General features: G+C 34.6%; 1 protein-coding gene across 11 annotated transcripts in view; it reads right to left on the bottom strand.

Annotated features, from left to right (window-relative positions):
- Nucleotides 1–24,377, bottom strand: part of UBR3 (ubiquitin protein ligase E3 component n-recognin 3) — a 338,509-nt gene that overhangs the window by 255,878 nt on the left and 58,254 nt on the right. For 7 of the 11 annotated variants that reach the window (XM_056797275.1, XM_056797273.1, XM_056797276.1 and 4 more), the window contains one exon: nt 15,900–15,947. The exons of the other annotated variants lie outside the window; for them this stretch is intronic. In XM_056797275.1, coding sequence (XP_056653253.1) covers nt 15,900–15,947 — 48 coding nt within the window. The remainder of the gene's footprint in view (nt 1–15,899; nt 15,948–24,377) is intronic. 11 annotated transcript variants of the gene reach the window in all.

The raw sequence follows: 24,377 nt of genomic DNA, 5'->3' as shown, positions 1-24,377 counted from the left end.
CTGGCAGAATCTCAGAAATAAAACTAAGGGTAGCATCAAAGAAGGACTAAAGTTTGAGAGGGTACTCTAACATCCCAGAGAACAGAGACCACCTATAAAAAAGTCTGAAAAAATTATCAGAAAAAAAAGCACCTAACTATAGAGAATTTTTATGGTGAGAAAGATACAGACACAGAAGGGACAGTGAAAGCAAACATACACAAAGCCAAAAAGAAAAATATGAACTGGACACAGATCCTGGGAAAGCTCAAAAAGGACGTCAAAAAAACAATTAAGAGAGGCAGAGGAAAAAATGGGGAAGAGAAATGAAAGCAATGCAAGAAGAAATTAAAAAGGAGGTTCAAAAGCCAACAGTGGAAAATCAGACCTTAGAAATTGGAATTGTAGAATATGAATAAGTACTTGTACTAGAATACTTGACAGGTTGTTGTGAGACTTGTGAAATAAAATATACAAATCATTTTGTAAATCTTGAGTTATATAAATCACAGACTCATAGAATACTAATACTTTTTTTTTAAACCCTTACCTTTCATCTTAGAATCAAAGTGACTTGCCCAGGGTCACCCAGCTAAGAAATGTCTGAGGCCAGATTTGAACCTCCTCTCTCTAGATTTGACCTCCTATCTCTAGGCCTGGCTCTCAATCCACTAAGCTACCCAGCTGCCCCTAGAATACTAATTTTTAATAAGCTCATTCTGAGAATTTTTAAAGAATTCTTAAAAATTTAAATTTTTAATTTTTAAAAGAATATTTTGAAATTTTATAATTATAATATCATAGCCCTAGAACTAAAAAGTTATCTAGTCCACCTCCCTAGTTTTCTGATAAAACTGAGGCTCAGAAAGTGAGGTTTCCTAAAGGCAAACCTTTATGGTTTGCTAATGACAAATTTGAAATCAGGTCCTGATTTTTTTCCATTCAACATTTTTTCCACAGTAAATGTAAAATGGAGATTTGAACTCTAGACTTCAATCCCCAGAAGTCCTTGGTATTTCCCAAAATTCCCTATAATCTCACCTGAGTCTCCACATGGGCAAGATCACAAGGTGTATTTAACTGGCAGCAATGACTACCTTGCCCTCTTCCATTTGCAAGGATGTAGTGAGTAAGCTAAGTTCTGGGGTTTTTGAATGGGCTAATCAGCCCTAGGCACATGATTTTCTTGTTTGTATTTTCTTTATTCCTTGATTTCTAATAATCCTTAATAAACCTCATAAAATATAATATTTCTATTACAAGAGACTCGTTTATTTTTTATAGTTATGGCAACCCCAAAGGGATGAGAACTTCTCAATTTTTTTTTTTAATGAGATAGCCTAGATAATGTTTTTTAAGCCACATTTCTCCAAGGCTTTTCAGCAAAGCCTCTTGACTCAGTTCGCTCCTGTTGCCTGTTTGCCTGCATTCATTCACTCCGGACCTGCTTGACCCTGATCACTCTCTCGATCCCACCCCACCCCGGCCCAGCCCCAGCTGATCTCTAGCCTCTGCACCTCATAACCCCAGGCCAGCCCCAGGATGCAGGCTGCTGGTAGCTGCCCCAGTTTCTTCAGGAATCACAAACCAGCTAGTAAAAACGGGGGTGTTCTTTCCTTGGGCTACAATTAGCCTCCACGTGGCAAGGGACCACAGGGGGGGACAACGAGGAGACGAAAAAGACTTTTCCAAACAGGAAGTTACAAGCATGGCTTATTTCAAAGGGTATCTTTTGAGTGCACTTATTGTTACTTATCTCACCTGAGATTCAGGAGAGAATTTCATCTCCCTACAATTCTTTGGCCCAATTTGAAATTCCTAAAATCCACCCTCAATGGGGGGGGGGGGGGGGGGGGGGGGGCTCAGTGGCTCAGTGGATTGAGAGCCTGGCCTAGAGACAGGAGGTCCTGGGTTCTACTCTGGCCTCGGACACTTCCTGACTGTGTGACGCTGGGCAAGTCACTTGAAACCCATTGCCTACCCCTTACCAATCTTCTGCCTTCTGACAATAGGCATCTAAAAGGATAAAAAAAAATGAACTTTAAAGAGACTGGAGGTTATATTTTTAAGGCATTTCAGACTCCAATGTTTTATAAAAACCTCTGTATTTTATTGCATTTTGCTGATTGTTTTGTTTAAGATTTCATTTTGTTGGTTTTATGTTCATATATTAATGCATTCAATACTACTCTGTTACACTGTTCTTTATAAAAAGTACTGGGTTTTAACTACTGTTATATTCTGTTGTTTTTCCCTTATACACTGAACAAATATTATTGAATAAGCCCATATAAAAACAGATTTTTTTCTATGTTTGACTTTGTGAATTGTAAAAAATGATACTAGTTTTTGTTTGCTATTGTAATTAATTGGGCTATTGAGAATTTTGGGGATATTGATACCTACATATTTGTGCTACTGTTCTTTATTAAAAAAACTGTTACCTAGTGAAATTCATTTGCTTGTACTCACAGTGGATCATGGCCAGGTATGAAGAGGAAATGGATCTCATTTTAGTGAGAAACCTTGTATTCTACATTTTCTTAGCTAACACAGTATGTCAATGATTATAAGCTATATTTTTTAATTTAAAAACTCTTTTATTATTATATTTTGCTTGCATGTGCAATATACTATTTCAGTTTATTTTTTTCTCTTTTTTATATTTGAAGCACATGTCACCAGTATTAAGAAGATGTTAACTTTTTTTGATTTAGCAGTATTATAAGTTTAAAATATTTGCTATAATGTCAATGCATGCCCCAAAAGCTTGAGACTGTAAAAATGATGCCACTAATTGTTTAAAAAAAAATTACGGAACTTTGCTTAATGATTCTGTCTGATTCCAGAACAAGATATACAAAAGAGCCATTGCACAGGGTCAAAAAAACATAAAGCTAAACCTGAATTGTGCCAAAAGAGCATACATGTCAAAAAAGAAGAAACCAATACTGATGGGGTTGATGAAAATTATAAGCCAATAATACAAAGGACTTGAACCTAGTGTGAGACTCAAGGTTACAACCTTTAACATATGTTAAAACGTAGGCCTTCCTTGTATCCACACTCTTCATGAAAATACTTAGACAAGTACCAAAATTTGGCTCCTACCTGGCTCCTATAATCTAGTCCCTATTCTGTCTTTCATAATGTGGCAACTTTCTGTAGTCCTGGCTACTGACTGGGTAAATGCATCATTGCGTAGATCATTTTAATTGGGCCCTGATTCAAGGGCCTGTTATAGATTTATTTTTCCTTTACTTAGAATTTTTACACATAAGACTTTTATATTCTATATTTCATTCAGAAATTATTTTTTATTTGGATTTTTTTAATGTATTTTATTTCTCCTACCAATTGATTCATATACCTCAAAACTCAGCCATGCATCCCTAAATGATCCCTGTGTTTTTCAATCACCCTCTTCAGGGGGGAATGTATAATTATTATTACTTTAAATTGCAAAGTTTATACTCCTTTTGAGAAGAATTTCAAGAAAAAAAACTTGCTACCTCTCCAAATCCAAAAAGTGAACTGTTTAAAGAAGACACCATGAAGATGCCTCTACAGACTACACGAGAAGATGCAGAGTTAACTTTGGGATGTGGTGATTTGAACTGTGGGGGGTTTGAATGCATTTGTTTTATATGTACACTCTTATGCCAAAGGGGATTGACCCCCAACTGGATTTTAGTCAATGTGTATAGCAATTATTGGTTTTGTTCTCTTTTCCTCTTATGCTCAAATTGTTGTAATTTCAAAGTTGGTATGCTTACAATACCCAGAGGAGAGACTAGTCTTCCTCGGGCCTCAGGGGGTTAATTGTAAGATGAATATTGGAACCGTAGACTTCAATCCCCAGAAGTCTTTGGTATTTCCCAGAATTCCCTATAATCTCACCTGAGTCTCCACATGGGCAAGATCACAAGGAATATTTAACTGGCAGCAATGACTACCTTGCCCTCTTCCATTTGCAAGGATGTAGTGAGTAAGCTAAGCTAGGGGGGTTTTGAATGGGCTAATCAGCCCTAGGCATGTGGTTTTCTTGTTTGTATTTTCTTTATTCCTTGATTTCTAATAATCCTTAATAAACCTCATAAAATATAATATTTCTATTACTAGAGACTAATTTAATTTTTACACAATGTTGCTTCCTTCATTGTTCCAGGACATTATATATCTTCTCTTCACAAAATATGAAAATGCTTCTTCTTAATGAATTAAGCAGCACTTGATTTGTCTAGTCTTGTCATCTCTTTTAAACATGTGAAGTCAAGGAGGCAGAGCCAAGATGGCGGCTTAGTAGCAGTGAAAACTGAAACTGCTCTGACTATCCTGCCATACCAATCTTTAAAAAGTGCCTCAAAAGGAATTCCATGTGAACTGGAATGACCTCCAGGAATTGATGCAGAATGAAAGGATCAGAACCAGGAGAACATTGTACACAGAGACTGATACACTGTGGTACAATCGAATGTAATAGACTTCTCCATTAGTGGCAATACAATGATCCTGAACAACCTGGAGGGATCTACAAGAAAGAACACCATCCACATTCAGAGGAAAATCTGTGAGCATAGAAACACAGAAGAAAAACAACGGCTTGGTTACATGGGTTGAGGGGGATATAATTGGGGATATAGACTCTAAATGAACATCCTAGTGCAAACATCAACAACATAGAAATAGGTTCTGGAACTCCAAAAAAGCTTTTTTACTGAATTAGAAAAAAACCATAACAAAGTTCATTTGGAAGAACAAAAGATCACGGGCATCCAGGGAAATGATGAAAAAAAATGTGAAGGAAGGTGGCCTAGCAGTACCAGATCTCAAACTATACTATAAAGCAGTGCTCATCAAAACAATATGGTACTGGCAAAGAGACAGAAAGGAGGAATAGTGGAATAGACTTGGGGTAAGTGCCCTCAGCAAGACAGTGTATGATAAACCCAAAGATCCCAGCTTTTCAGACAAAAATCCACTATTTGATAAAAACTGCCAGGAAAATTGGAAGACAGTATGGAAGAGATTGGATGTGAATCAACATCTCCTACCCTAAACCAAGATCAACTCAGATTGGGTGAATGACTTGAATATTAAGAAGGAAAATATAAGTAAATCAGGTGAACACAGAACAGTATACTTGTCAGATCTTTGGGAAAGGAAAGATTTTAAGATCAAGCAAGACATAGAGAATATTACAAAATGTAAAATAAATCATTTTGATTACATTAAATTAAACAGGTTTTGTACAAACAAAACCAAAGCAACCAAAATTAGAAGGGAAGCAACCAATTGGGAAACAATCTTCATAACACAAACCTCTAACAAAGGTCTAATTACTCAAATTTTCAAAGAGCTAAATCAATTGTACAAAAAAATCAAGCCATTCTCCAATTGGCAAGGGGCATGAATAGGCAATTTTCAGATAAAGAAATCAAAACTATTAATAAGCACATAAAAAGGTGTTCTAAATCTCTTATAATCAGAGAGATGCAAATCAAAACAACTCTGAGGTATCACCTCACAACTAACAGATTGGCTAACTTGACAGCAAAGGACAGCAAAGGAAAGTAATGAATGCTGGAGGGGATGTGGCAAAGTTGGTACATTAATGCACTGCTGGTGGAACTATGAATTGATCCAACCATTCTGGAGGGCAATTTGGAATTATGCCCAAAGGGCGATAAAAAAACTGTCTGCCCTTTGATCCAACACTGCTGGGTTTGTACCCCAAAGAGATAATAAGGAAAAAGACTTGTACAAGAATATTCATAGCTGTGCTCTTTGTGGTGGCCAAAAATTGGAAAATGAGGGGATGCCCTTCAATTGGGGAATGGCTGAACAAATTGTGGTACATGTTGGTGATGGAATACTACTATGCTCAAAGGAATAATAAAGTGGAGGAATTCCATTTGAACTGGAATGACCTCCAGGAACTGATGCAGAGTAAGAGGAACAGAATCAGGAGAACATTGTACACAGAGACTGATATACTGTGGTACAATCGAATGGAATGGACTTCTCCATTAGTGGCAATGCAGTGATCCAGAATAACTCAGGTATTTATGAGAAAGAACACGATCCACATTCAGAGAAAAAACTGTGGAAGTAGAAACACTGAAGAAAAACAACTGCTTGATTATATGGGTCAAGGGGGATATGATTGGTGATATAGACTCTAAATGATCATCCTAGTGCAAATATCAACAACATGGAAACAGGTTCTGATCAAGAACACGTGTAAAACACAGTGGAATTGTGTGTCGACTACAGGAAGGGGTGGGGGAGATGAGGGAAAGAATATGATTCTTGTAACCAAGAAATAATGTTCTAAATTGACTAATTAAATAAAATTTTCAAAAAAAAAAACAGGTTCTGATCAAGGACACATGTAATACCCAGTGGAATCGTGCATTGGCTACCAGAAGGATGGGGGGAGGGGAGAGAGGGAAAGAATACGATTCTTGTAACCAAGGAATAATGCTCTAAATTGACTAAATAAAAATAAAATTTTTTAAGTGCCTCAAAACAACAGAAGTCAAAAACTAACAGCAAAACAAGAGTGAGGAGGCTCTCCCACTGACCATAATTTGAAAGGTAGCAGAGAGGGTTGATTTTGGAAGAACCAAAAGCAAAACTGCTAGCAGAGGAGTGTTGGCCAACCACCCCTCCCCACCAACAACCTACTGTGCCAGATTCTGCAGCTGGTCATAGGCTAATTTCAGGATCCTAGGAAGCAATCTAAACCAACAAAAGAGCACCTCAGACCCAACCCTTGAAGGCTCTAGCCCTGACAATAGGTGAAGACCTAGCCCCAGGACAAAATACCTCACAATGCAATTCCTACAAGCCAGCAGAAGAGACAGAATTTGCAAGAAGCTTTCAGAATTTCTGGTCCACAAGCCAAAAAAAAAAAAAGGTTGGGAAAATGAGCAAAGAGCAAAAGAAACATTTAACCCTCAAAAATTCCCATGGGGACAAAGAGCAAAACACAAAACCAACAGGTGATGGTGAGATCCAAGCAACCACATGCAAAACTTCAACAACAACCAAAAAAAAAAAAAGGTAAATTGATCTCAAGTTCTGAAAGAATTAAAAAAGGAATTCAAAAATCAAATAAAACAAGTCAAAGAAAAATGGGGAAAAGAAATGAAAGTAATGCAAAAACAAAATAGCAGTTTAAAAAGTATAACTGGTCAACTGGAAAAATAAGGCAAAAAAAAACCCAAATCCAATAAAGAAAAAATACTATGAAAACAAGAATGGACCAAATAGAAAAAGAGGATCAAAAGGTCATAGAAGAAATTCAGTTTTTAAAAATTAGAATTGGGCAAAAAGAAACTAATGACTTCATAAGACATCAAGAAAGAATATAAATTCTACTTGGCATTAAAATCTCTTCACAACCTGACCTCAACTTGTCAATCTTAATACATATTATTGCTTCTCTCCATGTACTCTATGGTCTAGCCAAGTTGACCGCTTTACTGTTCCTATAAAAAATACTTCATCTTCCTTTACTTTCTCTATCAAAAATGCTTTTTAAATTGGAAAGAAAAAATTCATTAAAAAGGAATTGATATCCAAGATAATTACAGGGATAGCAAGATACTTCTAAGTTTTTATTAATGAATTCAAGTCATCAGGTTGAAATCATCAGTTACTGAAAAAACTGAGAAATAATATTGCTGAGCTACTGTCAATGATCTTTTTATTCAAGTCAGTAAAGAGATACAAAGCCCTGCTAGATGGAAGGCACTATACTAGACACTAGGTATATAATAACAAAACATCCTCTGCTCAAAGAGAAGTATCATTTACCTAACTAAATATATGAGAGATAATTTGAAAATGCTGAGAGTACTATCAACTAGGGAAAATAAAGAAAAACTTTCTGTTAAGAGGAAGCCTCTAAATTAGATCTTCAAGGAAAGAAGTTAAGTATTCTAAGAAAGAAAAGTGAAAACACTACATTTGGTAACCTATTCAAAAGGTTGGAGATAGGAGATAGAATATGAAATTCAGGGAACAGAAAAGAGGACAAGTTAGCTCTAATTTAGCATGGGCATAGAGGAATTATATGAAATAAGCTTCAGGTGTTGGAGCTACAGTGTAGTTGGTTTTTTTTATCCTAAAGAAAATAGAGTCAATAGTGAGGTAGACAGTAGCATTTATTAAGTGCTTATTATGTGGTAGACACTAAGCTCTGGGGATACAAAGATAGAAAGACTTAAATGGTCAGTTTTCAACACAGAAAATTAAAAATGTTTTGCACATATAATGTCAATTCAGGTAAAATCAGAAGAAAAGCACAAAATTGGAGGGAGGGAGGAATCTTTGCAGCAAGTTACTCTAATGAAAGAACTCATTTCTAAGATATTCAGAGAATCAAGTCAAATTTATATTTAGAGTCATTCTCCAATTGATAATGGGTCAAACAATGATAGGTGGTTTCCAAAGGAAGAAATCCAAAATATGAATAGGCATATAAAATTATCTATATCACTAATAATTAAAGAAATGCAAATTAAAACAACTCTTGAGATACCACCTTATTCACACCAGATTGGCTAAAATGACAAAAATGAAAATGACAAATCCTATTTTGAATAAAATTTCCCTTTATGTCATAGTTTTCTTGTTGAGTTTTGTTTTGTAAAATAAAGAACAGTTGATTAGTTGCTGCTCCTTTATACTTTATATTGATTAAATAATCTTTATTTTAATTTCTAATATTAAAGAAGATCTATTGTTTTATAACTATTAGCTCTTGGACTTTCATGTGCTTTATTTTGTGATTTGTATGTTTAGAAAGGTTTTATGTAATTAGAAATGATTTTTATGTGTTCACTGAATCATGAGGGGGAAGAAAATCCTCTAACACCAGTCTCTTGTTTTTCTTCCTTTGTTGGCCAGGCTTACTGTCTGGTCTTGAAAATATTAAAGCTAACATTCCTCACAATGTATTAATATGGACTTTTAAAAATCATAATTGTCCTTTGATAAATTATTAAGTTAATTTCTAAATAGCTTTTTAAACATTCTAAGCCTCTCATTCACAAAGAGCACAAAAAGTTAACCATGGGCTACCAAAGAAGAGAGAGAGAGAGAGTTAGGCAAAAAGAGCTTAAGAACTCTCTGGGAAAATGGTCATCAATTTGAGTTTTCCCTTTTCATCCTCTTCTCTTCATTTCTGATTACTCAGATGCCTACTGCCCCTATCTTCTATCACATAATTAGGTAGTCCTCCTTGATTTCATCCCATCTTCTCCAGGAGTTTGTCCCCTCTATCATCTCATTTATCTTCAATCTCTCCTTATCTAGTGGCCATTTCCCTTCTGTCTACAAACACACTCAGGTGTTAGATGTAGCTAAAGGGTACAGTAAATAAAGTGTTGAGCCTGGACTCAAAAGAACTGAGTTCAGATTCAGATACTCACTAACTACGTGGTCCTGGGCAAGTCACTTAACCTCTGTCTGCCATAATCTCATCATAAGTAAATTGTGGATTAAAACAGCACCTATGTCCCAGAATTTTTATTAGATAAAATGAGATATATTTGTAAAGCACTTAGCAGAATACCTGGCACATAGTAGATGCTTAACAAATGTTTACTCTTACATCTTTCCCTCTATTCCCAGTATCCCCACATACTCAAAAAACCCTCATTCACTGATCTCTGCCAGCTATCATCTCTTCACTCTTTCCCTTTTCTGCCTAAACTCCTTGAAAAAAAACATTTACAATAGATAGTTTCCAACTCCTTTCTTCACATCCTCTTCATAACTCTATGTACTCTGGCTTCCAGATTTATTATTCAACTGAAAATGTTCACTCCAGAGTTACCAAGATCTCTTAATTCCCAAAACTAATATGTTTCTCAATCCTTATCCTTCTGGACTTCTCTGCAGCCTTTGACACTGTCTATCGCCCTCTCCTCTCCTTGATAGTCTCTCTTCTTTGTAGTTTTCATGCTATTACTTTTTCCTTGTTGTTCTCCTACCTTTCTGACTGCTCCTTCATAGTTTCTTTTACTGGATCTTCATCTAGGTCATGCCTGCTAATGGTAGATATCCCATAGAACACCATCCTGGGACCTCTTCTTTCTTTCTTCTAAATTTCTCACTTGGTGGTCTCATCAGATCACATGGATTCAATTATCCTCTCTATGTTGATGATTCTCAGATCTACTTATCTAGTCTTAACCTCTCTCTTAACTTCCATAATTCTGTCTCCAACTACCTATTAGACATCTTGAACTGAATGCCTTAAACATCTTAAATTCAACATAAACAAAACTGAATTATCTTTCTTCCCAAACTCTTCCCTCATCCAAACTTCCCAATTACTGTTAAGAGTACCACAACTTCCTGATCACCCAGGCACAGAGCTACATACCATCCTCCATATTCAATCTGCTATCAAGGCCTGTCAATTTTATCTTCGTAGTATCTCTCAAATATGCTCCCTTCTCTCCCCTGATATTGCCAAAGACCTTCATGCTTGGACAATTGCAATAGCCTGATGCTTAGCTCCATTCACTTGTCAAAGTGATCTTAAAACACATTTATGATTTATCATTCCCTAGGACATAAACTTCAGCAGCTTCCTATCATCTCCAGGAACAAATCCTTTTTGGCCTTTAAAGTTCTTCACACCCTTTATTTCACTCTGTGATTCAGTGACAATGGTTTCCTTGTAGTTTCTTTTAGGAGACACTCCATATCTCTTAATTGGAAACATATTTACAAACTGTCCCCCTATTCTTCTCCCTCCTTATCTCCCCCTCTAGCCTTCCTTCAAGGTCCAGCTAAAATTCCATGTTTTTCTTTCCCTTGTTAAATATTCTCAAATTATCCCATACATATCTTATATATACAAAGTTTTGGCATATTATCCCTTCAGTTAAACTGTGAGCTCCTTGAATACAGGGATTATCATTTTCATTATATTCCCAGAACTTAATACAGTACGTGGAATGTGGTAGATGTTTAATAAATGACTGACTGAAATGATAAAAATGGGAAAGAGGAGAGGAAAATAATGAATGAAGAGAAAGTAAAGAAAGAACAGCCCATCTGGCAGACAAACTAGAAGACAGAAAATGAAAGAGCTGAGGAAGAAGAAAGGAAGAAGAAAAGATCTAGAAATCAAACTGAGAAGAACCACAGAGGTCATCTAGTCTAATCCAATCATTTTAACAAATGGGAAAACATAGATTCCATGAGGTTGAATGATTTGCCCAAGGTCAAAGGAGTCATTAATGTGAATGGAACCCAGCTCCTTCAGCTCCAGAGTGAGTGGGTATAATAACATAAAAAGCATAAGAGAAGGAAATGAAAAGTTTTAGGCATAAGAGACACCAAAGTAGCAAACCAAACTAAAAAAGAAAATTAAATGTTGAAAGTAAGCAAGAGGGAGCAGCTAGGTGGCTCAGTGGATAGAGTACCAGGTCTGGGAACAGAAAGTCCTGGTTTCAAACCTGGCCTCAGACACTCCCTAGCTGTGTGACCCTAGCCTTTACTACTCTTCTGCTTTGGAACCAATACACAGTATTAATTCTAAGACAGAAGGTAAGGACTTAAAAAAAAAAAGTAAGCAAGAGCAACTCACATTATGCAGCCTTTTACAATTCAATAAATATTAACTGCCTTATAGGTGCAAAGATTAAGTAGTATAATCATTATTTTATATAGAAGGAAACTCAAGGAGGTAAAGATAATAAGTGGTAGAGATCAAGACTTCTAACTTCAGATCCAATACTGTTTCTATTCTATAAAGTTGCCTCTCAAAATGATACACTTTACAGTTGAGATACATTAACATTAAATATTATAAAACAGATATACTAGTCTAGAAAGTTTAAGGAAGATGAATTAAACCAAACTATTTTACTGGGTTCATGGTTTACTTTTTCATTTTATTCTTTTGTTATTCAAGATATACCATGTTTAAAATACACTTTTAATCCTAAAAATAATAACCACATGAAAATATTTGATGACAAAAAGAGGAAACCCTTGACACATTCTTTAATTCTACTATTTTCAGTTTCAAATACTTACTGATCAATTGAGAAGTCAATGTTATTGACAGCAAATATTACAAACACAACGCCCTATGGAACTAATCTCATTAATATCATTAGGTTATTTAAATACTTTTTTCTACCTCCAATATAATATTTGATATCATACTATTCTCTGGGATCCCTAGAATTTAGCATTAATGCAGAAGATCTTCTGATATCAACTTTCAATTATCTCACTCAAAAAGGCAAGAGAAAAAAGTTATTCACAAATAATCCTTTCCAAAATAGGAGTTAATCTAAAGAAAAAATTTTATTCAGTTTTAGAATGCCCTATATTGTCAATTTGTATATCAATTTACTTTCCAAATGATGTCCTGATTGCATTATCTGAACACAGACTTTTACAATTACAGATTAACTTTGAGAGTATGGAAGATTTGCAAAAGAGGAAGCTACTTCAATTTTTTTAAATAAGTTGCCACAAATTATCTATACAGGGCTGAAACAAAACAAAACAAAACAAAAACTTCATCAGGAAAATGGAGAATTAGAAATACTGTTAAGTCCATGATTCAGGTGCAAAAAAGAAGGAAAGTATAAATAACTGAGGCATTATTAATCTTTTCTTTTTAATTCTATGAAATAAATCCTACTGCTCTTGTTTCATGCTGGCTATTCAGAAAAAGGAATAAGAAGTACTCAGAAGAATGTTGACATATAAATAGCACTGCTGAGTGCATAACATTCTATTACACTAGGGACAGCCTGGTCAAAAAAGTGTGCATAGTTATTCATAAGAATGAAATTGAAAACAAAGTCATAGGCACACCTGTTCAAATAAAACTTGATATTAAAAGAAAACAGAAATAGAAAAAATACAAATAGAAAAATATTATTGAATTTTGAATTCAATGATTTCAAATTTCAAATGAAAAATCACAAATTAATGAAATGTCATTTCTCAAGGTTGTCTTTTCCTTTCCTGTTATTTCATAAAATTATAGAATTTCAGAGTATAAAATAACAATTATCATCTATTCCAAAAAATACAGGGTTAAAAAAAAACCAGCCAATATAAAAACAGCCCACAAGATATCATACAGTCCTGGATAAATGAAAAAAACATTGATGAGGTACTTATAAAACTATAAGTCACATAGTTAAGTGCTAGAGATAAAAGTACAAATGGAACCTTGCCTACAAGGAGCTTAAATTCCAATGCAGAGGGTGGCATAGGATACAGGATACATATGATGTTTTGGTGAGAGAAGTCAAGTTCCAGAGGTAGAACAACAGGACAGTCTGTTATAGACTGACATACTCTTTCCAGAAGCAATGATAATTCTGACTTAAATTTCCTAGAATAAAAAGGTGCAAATGAAAGAAGGTGGAAGTATGCATGCCCTAGCAAGCCTGAAAAAAAGATGACCAAAGTGAGATATGGTCCTGGGTTGGAGGCCAGCACAGAGCCAACATGGGAGTTTCTAAATTAAGTGCCTTAGTTCCTCCAAGGCCAAGTTTCTAAAGGTTCAGTTTATGGTTACAGAAGCAAACAAGAAAATGGCTGGTGGTAAGACCTCCCATGAGAGTAAATCTTCTACGTCCCAAGGGAGCCAATTCTACTTTAGAAGAACTTTGATGGTTAGAAAGTTCCTCCTTTCCTTAACTTTACAATTTCTACCCTAATGTTCCTAATTCTGCCCTCTAAGATTTAAAAAAAAAAAGAACAAATCTTCCTTAGAACATTCTTCTGAGTATTTTGAGATAGCTATTTTCCCTCTCAACTAACTTTCCATTCTCTAAACCATTTTCTTCTGAGGATCTCTATACACTTAAAAATTACTGAGGATCTCAAAGAAACTTCATTTATGTTGGTGAGATCTATTGATATTTACCATATTCGAAATTAAAATATAAATTTTAAATATACTTTAAATTTTATTTTAAAAGAACAATAATCTTATTGTTAACAGAAGTAACATTTTTATGAAAAATAATTATTTCTTTTAAAAAATTGGTGAAAAGAATAGCATATTTTTCCAAATTTTCAGTGTCTGGCTTAACAATAAAACAGCAGAATTTTCATCTGCTTCTGCATTCAATTGGTTGTGACTTTTTTTTTTTTGAGAACCACTGCTCTAAATTAAATGTCCCCAATTCCTTCATATGGCATGAACTTGAGGAGTATCACCATTTTGGTTGCCTTCCTCTGTCCTCTCTCTAGTTTATCAATGTCTTTCCTACAATGTGTTGCCCACTGAACACAGTATTCCTGATATAATATGACCACAGTAGAGGATATAGCACTAACTTTCTCATGGAAGTTTTGCCTACCTTAGAGATAGCTCAGTGGCACAATGGATAGAGTACTGGACCTGGAGTCAGGAAAACCTGAATTCAAATCCAGTCTCAGACACTTATATAGTTGTATGACCCTAGCCAAGCCACCTAATCTGTGTCTCAGTTTACACATCTGTAAAATAAGTGCCTACTTCCCAGGATTTTGCAAAGCATTTTGCAAACCTTAAAACACTATATAAAAGTTAGCTATGTTGTAGTAGTAACAGTAGTAGTAGCAGTAGTAATAATAGTAACAGAAAATAGTAGGTAGTAGTAAATAATTCTTTGCCCAGTTCTTCCAAGTCTTCTCATTCTAATCTGATTAAAGTGTTATTTACATAATTACAGTGTATGGCCTACTCTATTTCTAGTTAAATAGCACCTCTTATAGTAATTTTTTTTATCTGAACTTAGCAAATGCAAACTATAATGAGCATTTTCATATAAAAGTGGAACAGAAAATGCAGAATATATATATATGTGTATATATATATATATATATATACACATATATATATATATAAATGTAACTTCCAAAGTTGTTCTGCTTCTGTTTTATTCTGTTCTTCATTCTTTCCTCTTCTGTGTATTTTTTAAAATGTTTAAATAGTCTTCTTCTCTTTCAGTTCTTACTGCTTATTTTTGGCAACCCTATCACTAGTCTTTCTCTTCTTCCTCCCTTCTAAATTAAAAACAAACAAAAATCTTATAAATAAATTTAATCTAATAGGCTGCAACAGAAGAAACTATAGCCTACTATAGAGATTTATTTAGTTTCATTCAATCCATAAACTAAGCAAACATTAGGTAAGGTATATATTCTACTATAAAACTTTAAAAAGTCTTTCAAGGAGAGAAATCCTCACATTATGCCCTTTACAAATTTCTAATTTGTTTCTTTCTCTTTGTTTCTATTTCTCTTTCTTTTCTATCTCTGCAGCCTCCTCCCCCAACCTCTTTCCTCAAATTTTCAAATAGAAAGAGCACTGGACTTCCATATCCTCATGCCAAAAAAAAGAATAATTTTTGCTCTTGGTATCACTTTCTAATTATAGAATCAGCCTACATATGAATTTTTTAATATTTAGAAAAATTAACATATCTGTTACTCATCTATTAACTATAATCTATCTGTACCCCCAATATTTATCTAGTGATTCAACAAATATATATTGGATATCTATTATGTACAAAGCATGGAAGAGGGCAGAAAGATAAATGGTACAATCCTTGCCATCAAAGAAATCACTCAATTTAGTTACATTAATATAATAATAGCTAACACTTATATAGAGTCTACTAAGTGCCAAGAAATTGCTAAGTGCTTTTACAAGTATTACCTCATTTGATCTTTACAACAATTCTGGGAGGTAGGTGCTATTACATTATTATCCTCATTTCACAGATAAGGAAACTGAGGCAAAAAGAGGAGACGTGACTTGCTCAGGGTTACACAATAAGTCTGAACTCAAAGTTTTCTGATTCCAAATCCAGCATTCTATATACTTTCACCACTTAGCTTCCCACAGAAAAACAGTAACTTACATTTATAAGGTACTTCATAGTGAAAAAAGCACTTGCCTCATAACAACCCTGTGAGAAAGAAAGCAAAAATATTATTGTCCTGGTTTTATAGGTGCAATAAGTGATGCTCAAATGTTTCATCTAACAATCCAACTAATCCAAACCAAAACCTGAATTCAGTTCTGACTTCAAGATCTGCAGTCTACCAACAAATGTTATGCTGACAAACTTTTAAAATTCAAGTTCTGAAAATATACTTATGATCATAAATTTATAGCTGGAAGGAACCTCTGAGGCCATCTAACCCAGCTCTCTCATTTGACAGATAAGAAAAGTGAGGCCCAAAGAGGGTAATTTGCCCAAAGTTACACAAGTAAATCATAGACACTTTTCAAAGCAAGGTTCTAACTCTCAATTCAGACTTCTTTCCATTGCATTAAGTTACTTCTTTTAACTATTAAAAAAAAAAATATATATATATATATATATATTATGGATAACCCATCTTTATATTTAGGAATATCAGATTTAGGAGGGCAATAAGATAGTGTGGAAAAAATACTGGCTCTGGTGTCAGAAGAGTCAGGGAAAAAGGATTCTAATCCAAATTCTGATGCTTATTTCTTATGACCATGAACATGAATCGATATCAATATTGAAATATCAAATGTTAAATTTGAAAAGGTTAGCAAAATCCATAACTGCTCTATTTCTTATACAAATGTCACATGAGATCATAATCTTCTAGTCAATTTTCCTGGTAACCACCATTCTGTCAAAATTTATCAAAATTCATATATAAACATCAAAAGGGTCAATAATACATATTAATTATGTTTCCATAGTAGAATTTCTCAACCACATAATCAACTGTTAACATGCTCATCTTTTAATTATCTGCATGTTTATATAACAGAAGGCATCATTTTATCTTAAATATGATTTTCAAAGAAAGATTGTAGACTCAAATACCTGAAAACTCAAAAGAAAAGGGTCATCAATTATATAGTCTTAAAAGTCCCAACCTGAAAAAAAGAATATGGAATATAATAGCTAAAAGAAAAATATATTAAGAAACACAAAGCTCTGTTTTATCTGAGAAAAGTAGATGGGATAATGAGCATATCTTCAAATTAAAAGTGCCTCCTAAAGCTATAACATCCCTCTAATTTCTACTTAGAGAATGACAGCATCTCAAGATGACACTTCTATTACAACTTTTTATGCCTTGTATTTAATAAGTAGTTCACATTATTTGAAAATGGAAGTAAAGATACCTATGGACAACTCCACAGACCTTAAGATTTAAGGAGTAGGGGGCAGCTAGGTGGCTCAGTTGATTGAGAGCCAAATCTAGCGATGAGAGGACACTTCCTAGCTGTGTGACCCTGGGCAAGTCACTTAACCCCCAATGCCTAGCCCTTACAGCTCTTTTGCCTTAGAACCAATACATAGTATTGATTCTAAGATGGCAGGTAAGGGTTTAAAAAAATAATAAGTAGCAAATACTGACCTAGACTTATCAAAAGTGGCTAAGAAAGTGTGTTCCAGAGTGGAGAATACAAGTAGCTACCATTGCTTTTTATTCTTGCTAAGAAAAAAGACAGACCTCAATTACTTTGTAAGGAAGAGAAACCCTTGTGGTGGACTGTATAACAAGAAGTGAGAGTCAGAAAAAGACTCCAGGTAGAACAACTCACCTCTCCCACCCAACCTTTGCTGCCAGGTTAGTTCTCGAATAAGGTAGATGTGCTTTTATTATAAATCCCTGGGGGGGAGAGACATCGGGCCCGTCCTAATCATGTAGCCTATGATTATGGTCCTCTTTTCCTTTGCCTCTACTTTTGTTCTTTCAAGCCCTTAGGTGGAGTATTAGGAGTTGGCTATGACCTTCAAAAGGTCAGAGAGTCAGCAACTAAGAACTGGAATCCATGATGGATTTTTAGATAGTCAAACCTGGTGAACAGCAAGTCTTTTATGAACTGCTTGTCCGAGCATAGCAGTGGACTAAAAGCAATCATGGAGTAACAGAGACTATGTGCCACATTCAGAATTGAATTGGTTGGGGTGAATGCTTTACTTATAGCAACTACTTTAAGGTAATATAACTCTCTTCACCAGGCAGAGGTAATGGGTGGGGAGGGAGTGGTGTTACCTTTTGTAACTTCTATTCTTGCTATACTTGCCAATAAATATCCCTCTGGAAGTTTTTTAAAGGGTTTATGAGTTAGAACTCTACCAAGAAAGGCAATAGAAATCATAAAAATGAACCATATTTTTATAAGCAGCTCCCTGATGAGGATAATAGTGATTACTGATTAAGCAACACTATTTCTATCTTGATAAAGGGAAAAAATAACAAAGAGACTAGACACATGTAAAATTTATAACAGATTACTTACTATCTCAGCCCAAGAGGTAGGAGGGTGGGGAGAGGGAGGAAGAGAAAATTTAAGACTCGACAAAGAATATATCAGCATGGTTGTTTCTTTTATTTTCCCCAATTATATGTAAAAAGTTGTTAACATTTTTGTGTCTCAAATTCTCTCGCTCTCCCTCTACCCCCCACCCCACTGAAATGGTAAACAAATTGATATAGCTTTTACAAGTACAATCATGTAAAACATTTCTCTATAATAATCCTTTTGTAGAAGGAAACTCAAACAAAAAAATTACAAAATTGAAAAAAGTTTCCTTTGGTCTAGAATAAGACTCAATCAATTCTTTCTCTGGAATCCTTTCAGATTGTTTTCAAGGAATGTATTGCTGAGAATAGCTAAGTTATTCACAGCTGTTCATCATACAGTATTGCTATCACTATGGCCAATGTTCTCCTGGTTCTGCTTACTTCATTCTACTTCAATTCATAGAAGTTTTTCCAAACTTTTCTGAGCTCTTCTTGTTCATCATTTCTTATGGCACAATAGTATTCCATTACAATCCTATACTATAACCTTCTCGATCATCCCCCAATTGTGGGGTATCCTCTCACTTTTCAATTTTTTGCTACCACAAAAAGAGCTGTGTTAAATATTTTTCTACATGTAGGTCCTGCCCCTATTTGTTTTTTAATTCTTTGGGCTATAAACCTAGCAATGGTACTGCTGGGTCAAAGAGTATACAGTTTTATAGTCCTTTGGGCAAAGGTCCAAATTGCTCTCCAAAATGGGTAGATCAGTTAACAACTCCCGCAATAGTGCATTAGCAATCTTGTATATCCCCTTCAAGTTTTCTCATTTTATTTTTCTGTCATAATAACCAATCTGTTAAGAGTGGGGTGATACCTCAAAGCTGCTTTAATTTACATTTCTCTAACAGGGATCTAGAACATTTTTTCACATGAACAGAGAAAGCTTAAACTATTTTATCTGAGAACTACCTATTTATATCCTTTGATCATGTTTCAATTAGGGAATGACTTGCATGTTTATTCATTCAACTCATTTCTCTATGAGGCCTTTATTAGAGAGACTTGTAATAAATTTTTTCACCACTATGAATACTGTATACTATTCTCCATCCTATTCTCCACCACTTGTTTATCCTTTTCTCTCTCCTTTCATTCCGTCCACCCTCAAAAGTGTTTAGCTTCTGACCACCACATCCCCCAATTTGCCCTCTTTCCTATCAGCCCCATCCTCTCTTCTCTATCTTCCTCCCCTCCTACCTTCCTGTAGGGTAAGCCAGATTTCTATATTCAGTTTCTTCCCTCTTTGAGCCAATTTTGATGAGAGTAAAGCTCAAGTGTTCCCTTCTCCACTTTCCCTTCCACTGTAAAAGGTTTTTATGCTTCTTTTGTGAGATAATTTGCCTCATTCTATTGCTCCCTTACCCTTTCTCTCAAAGCATTCCTCTTTATTACCTTTTTTTAGACATCATCCAATCATATTCAACTCACACCCTTGCCCTCTATCTACAAAAACAACTTCTAATGGAAGTAAAAATGATAAAGGTCTTAGAAGTTACAAAAACCATCTTCCCATGTAGGGTTGTGCACAGTTTAACCTCATGAATGTCTTTTGATCTCTCTTTCCTCTTACCTTTTTCTGCTTCTCTTGAGTCTTGCAATTTGAGTCAGATTTTTTCATTCAGCTCTGGTCTTTTTTATGAGGGTTTGAAAGTCCTCTATTTCACTGAAAACTCATTTTTCCGCAGAAGGATTATGCTCAGTTTTGCTGGGTGATACTTGGTTGAAGTCCTACCATTTTCATCCTCTGGAATGTCATATTCTAGGCCCTTCATTAATTTAAAAGCTGCTAAATCTTGTGTTATTCTGCCTATGACTTCACAGTATGTGAATTGTTTATTTTTAGCGGCTTATAGTATTTTCTTCTTGACCTGGGAGTTCTGGAATTTGGCTATAATATTACTGGAAGTTAATCGTTTTAGATCTCTTTGAGGTAGTGATTGGTGGATTCTTTCCATTTCTATTTTATCTTCAGATTCAAGAATATCAGTATTGTGGGGCAGCTAAGTGGTTCAGCAGACAGAGAGCCAGACCTAGAGACAAGAGGTCCTAAGTTCAAATTTGACCTCAGGCCCTTCCAAGCCATTGGCCTTAGGTCACTTAACCCCAATTGTCTAGCCCTTACCACTCTTCTGTCTTGGAACCAATACTTAATATTGATCCTGAGACAGACAGAAAGTAAAGGTTTAAAAAAATATCAGGGCAGTATTCCTTAATAATTTCTTGGAAGATGATGTATAAGCTCTTCTTTTGATCATGACTTTCAGGTAGTCCAATAATTCTTAGATTATCTCTCCTGGATTTATTACCCAGGTTAGCTATTATTCCAATGAAATATGTTACATTTTCTTATATTTTTTTCATTCTTATGACTTTGTCTGATTGTTTCTTAATGTCTCATGGGGTCATTAGCTTCCATTTGCCTAAGTCTAATTTTTAAGGCATAATATTCTTAAGTGAGCTTTTACAGGCCTCCTTTTTTATTTGGTCAATTCTACTTTTTAAAGAGTTCTTTTCCTTGGTTAATTTTTGTATCACTTTTTTTTTCCATATGGTCAATTCTACCATTTAAGCATGATTATTTCTATTAAAAATCTAGCTTTGTAACACAGGGCAAGATAGTGGTCCCTAGAAGCTCTCCAAAACTCTCAGTTACCGATGAGGGACTATCTTGCATTGTTAAAAGTTTCCTATCTGAGAGGTAGTTTCTTCAATCAATAAATCTACATATTGGTCCCAGAAAAAATTAGTTGGCATCCAAAATATATGAGGAAATGATAGAAACCTATAACCCAAAAAGTCATTCCAAAAGAGATCATAAAATTACAGACCTCTAAATGCTTGAAGAAAATAAAAAATTTTTAGAAGAACAAATTATCAACCACAGTAAAGAAGACTGCTCCAAAGTAATCACTAGAGAAACAGGAAATACAGTAACTCCAAGATTTTACCTCATACCCAGAAAAGTGATATCAAAGATGATAAAAAGAGAAATGGTTAATGCTTGGGGGAGTGGCATGGGAAGGCTGGCAAATTGATATTCTATTGATAGAGCCAAGGACTTATCTAATCATTCCAGGAAGCAATTTGGAATAGTGCAAACAAAGTCACTAAAGGGTTCACAGAGCACCCCCACTACTGGGCATATATCCTCAAAAGAAAAAAATTAAGACAAGAAAAGAAAAGTGTTATATAATAAATTCTTCATAGTAGAAAAAATGGAATATTAGAATAACAATGAGTGTTCATTATATGAGAAATAGCTTAACACATAATAATATATAATTGAATACAAATATTAGAAATTTAGAGAAATTTGAAACAAGTTGTATGAAGTATAAACAGAACTAAGCATGTATAGACTATAAAAAAGTAAATGCCACTAAAAAAGATGGACATTAATGAATTTTAAAAAACAATCTCAGTCCATGAGAAATGATAAAGAAATAAATCTTTCTCTTCTTAATCATTAAGTATTAATACTAAAGAGCAGAGGGGTTCTTCATTTGGGGTTCGTGAACTTTTAAAAAATATTTTGATAAGTGTATTTAAATATGAATGGTGTCCCTTTTAATCCTTTGTATTTTTCTTTTATGCATTTTAAAACATTATTCTGAGAAGGGGTCCCTAGTTTTCACCAAACTGCCAAAGAGGTAAATGACAACAAAAATAGTTAAGAATCACTGTTTGAAAGAGTATATTTCATTTGGTCTTTATAGGCATGGCTATATATATGTAAGTGTGACAATCATCGGTCATATGAGAAAAATGATTTGAGAAAACAGTCTAAAAAAGCTGTCATTATAAAAAAGTATTGTTTGTTCTTCATATAGACATGTAACTGAAGTAGAAATTAAGTAAAAGACGTTCAATGCTGGTAAAGATAAAGTAGAATGAAAAAAGGATAAAGGAAATACCAGAAACAGTATGGAAGGTACAGGGATATAAAGGCTGTGGCAACATGAGGACATGTGGCAACATGGACCAAAGCATAGAAAAGACAACAGGATAAGGATACTGGATAGAGACGTTAGAGGGCAAAGAAAAGGGATCACACTTCATTATCACTGTTACCACCTGAATTCTGCTTCTAGCATAGCTTTCAAAATTCCTGAGGGGAAGGGCTGCCACTAGTCTCCGAGGATAAAATCAGTTGCTCCTGCGATGTTGTGAAGGCAACTAAAAACTCCACTGGGATTTAAAAGCCACAAAAGCTCTAGTCCATGAAGTCTACAGAAGCATACAAAACAATTAGATAGAAGGGATTCTGCTTCATCCATAGAAAGAGAGAAAGTAAAGATATCAAAACACTTTTCCAATACCAGAATTACCATTCATATAAATAAATCTGGGTGTGTGCCAAGGCTGGTTTTTTATATAAGTCAATCAGGATTCTGTAGTGCATCTAGCAAACATATGATGCAACAAGTCAATATTATGGAGATTACAAACAATATAATTCTTTCCCATAAATGTATGGCAATTTTTTAATTCTTTTAACACAGCAATATTCTACATGATTACTGTAATTATTAAATTCCCTATTAAAACTCTTCTGAAATCAACAACAATGAAATAGTTCCTTATAGTTTATACAGGTTTGGGAAAAAGAAGTGACTACATAGCCACAACTATCCAGCCCTAATCAAGTCTTATCACAATTGGAAGTCTATATTGTCACCCTAGTAACAGATGAAATTCTCATTTTTCCCTTCATCTCCCTCCCCCCCCAAAAAAACCCTTAAAAAGAAAATGGGAAATTGAAGACGTTATTATTTTATGTAATTATACAGGCTTTGCCATCTGTCATTACACTACTTTAAGATCTACATTTCAACCAGGAAGAAAAAGCAATCCAATTCTTTTTTTTCCCCTTTTTTGGGAAAATAATTTTCTTTTTTTACAATACCTTCATTTCTCAACACACCCCTCCCCACTGTTTTTCTAAGGGAGCCAAAGGATAAAAAAGAGAGGAAAAAAGTTCATCAAAACTAACCAACACTATAAAGAGGGAAATTATAAGTAAATACCCAAAGGGTTTTAAAAGGTGAATATAGAATGGTATACCTGTCCCCAATCAACAAATGGTCAAGGGACACGAATAGGCAGTTTTCACAGGATAAAATTAAAACTATTAATAAGCAAAAAAGAGATAATAAGGAAAAATACATGCACAAAAATATTTATAGCCGTGCTTTTTATAGTAGCAAAAAATTGGAAAATGGGGGTGAGGGGGTGTCCATTGATTGGGGAATGGTTGAACAAATTGTGGTATCTTTTGGTGATGGAATACTACTGTGCTGAAAGGAATGATGAACTAGAGGATTTCCATGTGAACTGGAAAGACCTCCAGGAATTGATGCAGAGCAAAAGGAGTAGAACATTGTACACAGAAAATGAAACACTGTGGCATAATCAAATGTAATGGACTTCTTTATTAGTAGCAATGCATTGACCCAGAATAATTCTAAGGGACTTATTAGAAAGATGCTACTACATGCAGAGAAAAAAACTGTGGGAGTAGAAATGTAGATGAAAAACATATAATTGATTACATGGTTCAATGGGTATATTATTGGGGATTTTTGCTTTAAATGATCACTCTATTACATATATGAATAATATGGAAATAGGTTTTGAACAATGATACATGTAAAATCCAGTGGAATTGCTTATCAGCTCCGGAAGTGGGAAGGGAAGAGAGGAGGGAAAGAACATGAATTGTATAACCATGGAAAAATATTCTAAATAAATAAATAAAAATTTTAAGAAACTAACCAACACATTAAAAAAAGACTTGACAGTTCCATACTCATAGACTCATAACAATTCAAAGAAGCAGGGAGACGTATCTTCTTATATCTCTTCTTTGGAGGCCAGCTTGATTGTAAAAATTTCACAGCATCCTATTTCAATTATTTTGCAGATGGTAGTCTTTACATTTACATTGCTGTAATCACTGCACTAATTGCCTGGTTCTGCTTCCTCTACTTTGTAAATCTTCCAAAATTTTTCTATTCATCAAATCCATT

This window comes from Monodelphis domestica, chromosome 4 (assembly GCF_027887165.1).
Source record: "Monodelphis domestica isolate mMonDom1 chromosome 4, mMonDom1.pri, whole genome shotgun sequence".
Classification (NCBI taxonomy): domain Eukaryota; kingdom Metazoa; phylum Chordata; class Mammalia; order Didelphimorphia; family Didelphidae; genus Monodelphis; species Monodelphis domestica.
Note: the sequence above shows the minus strand (reverse complement) of the source record. Positions and strands in the feature narration are given on the sequence as shown.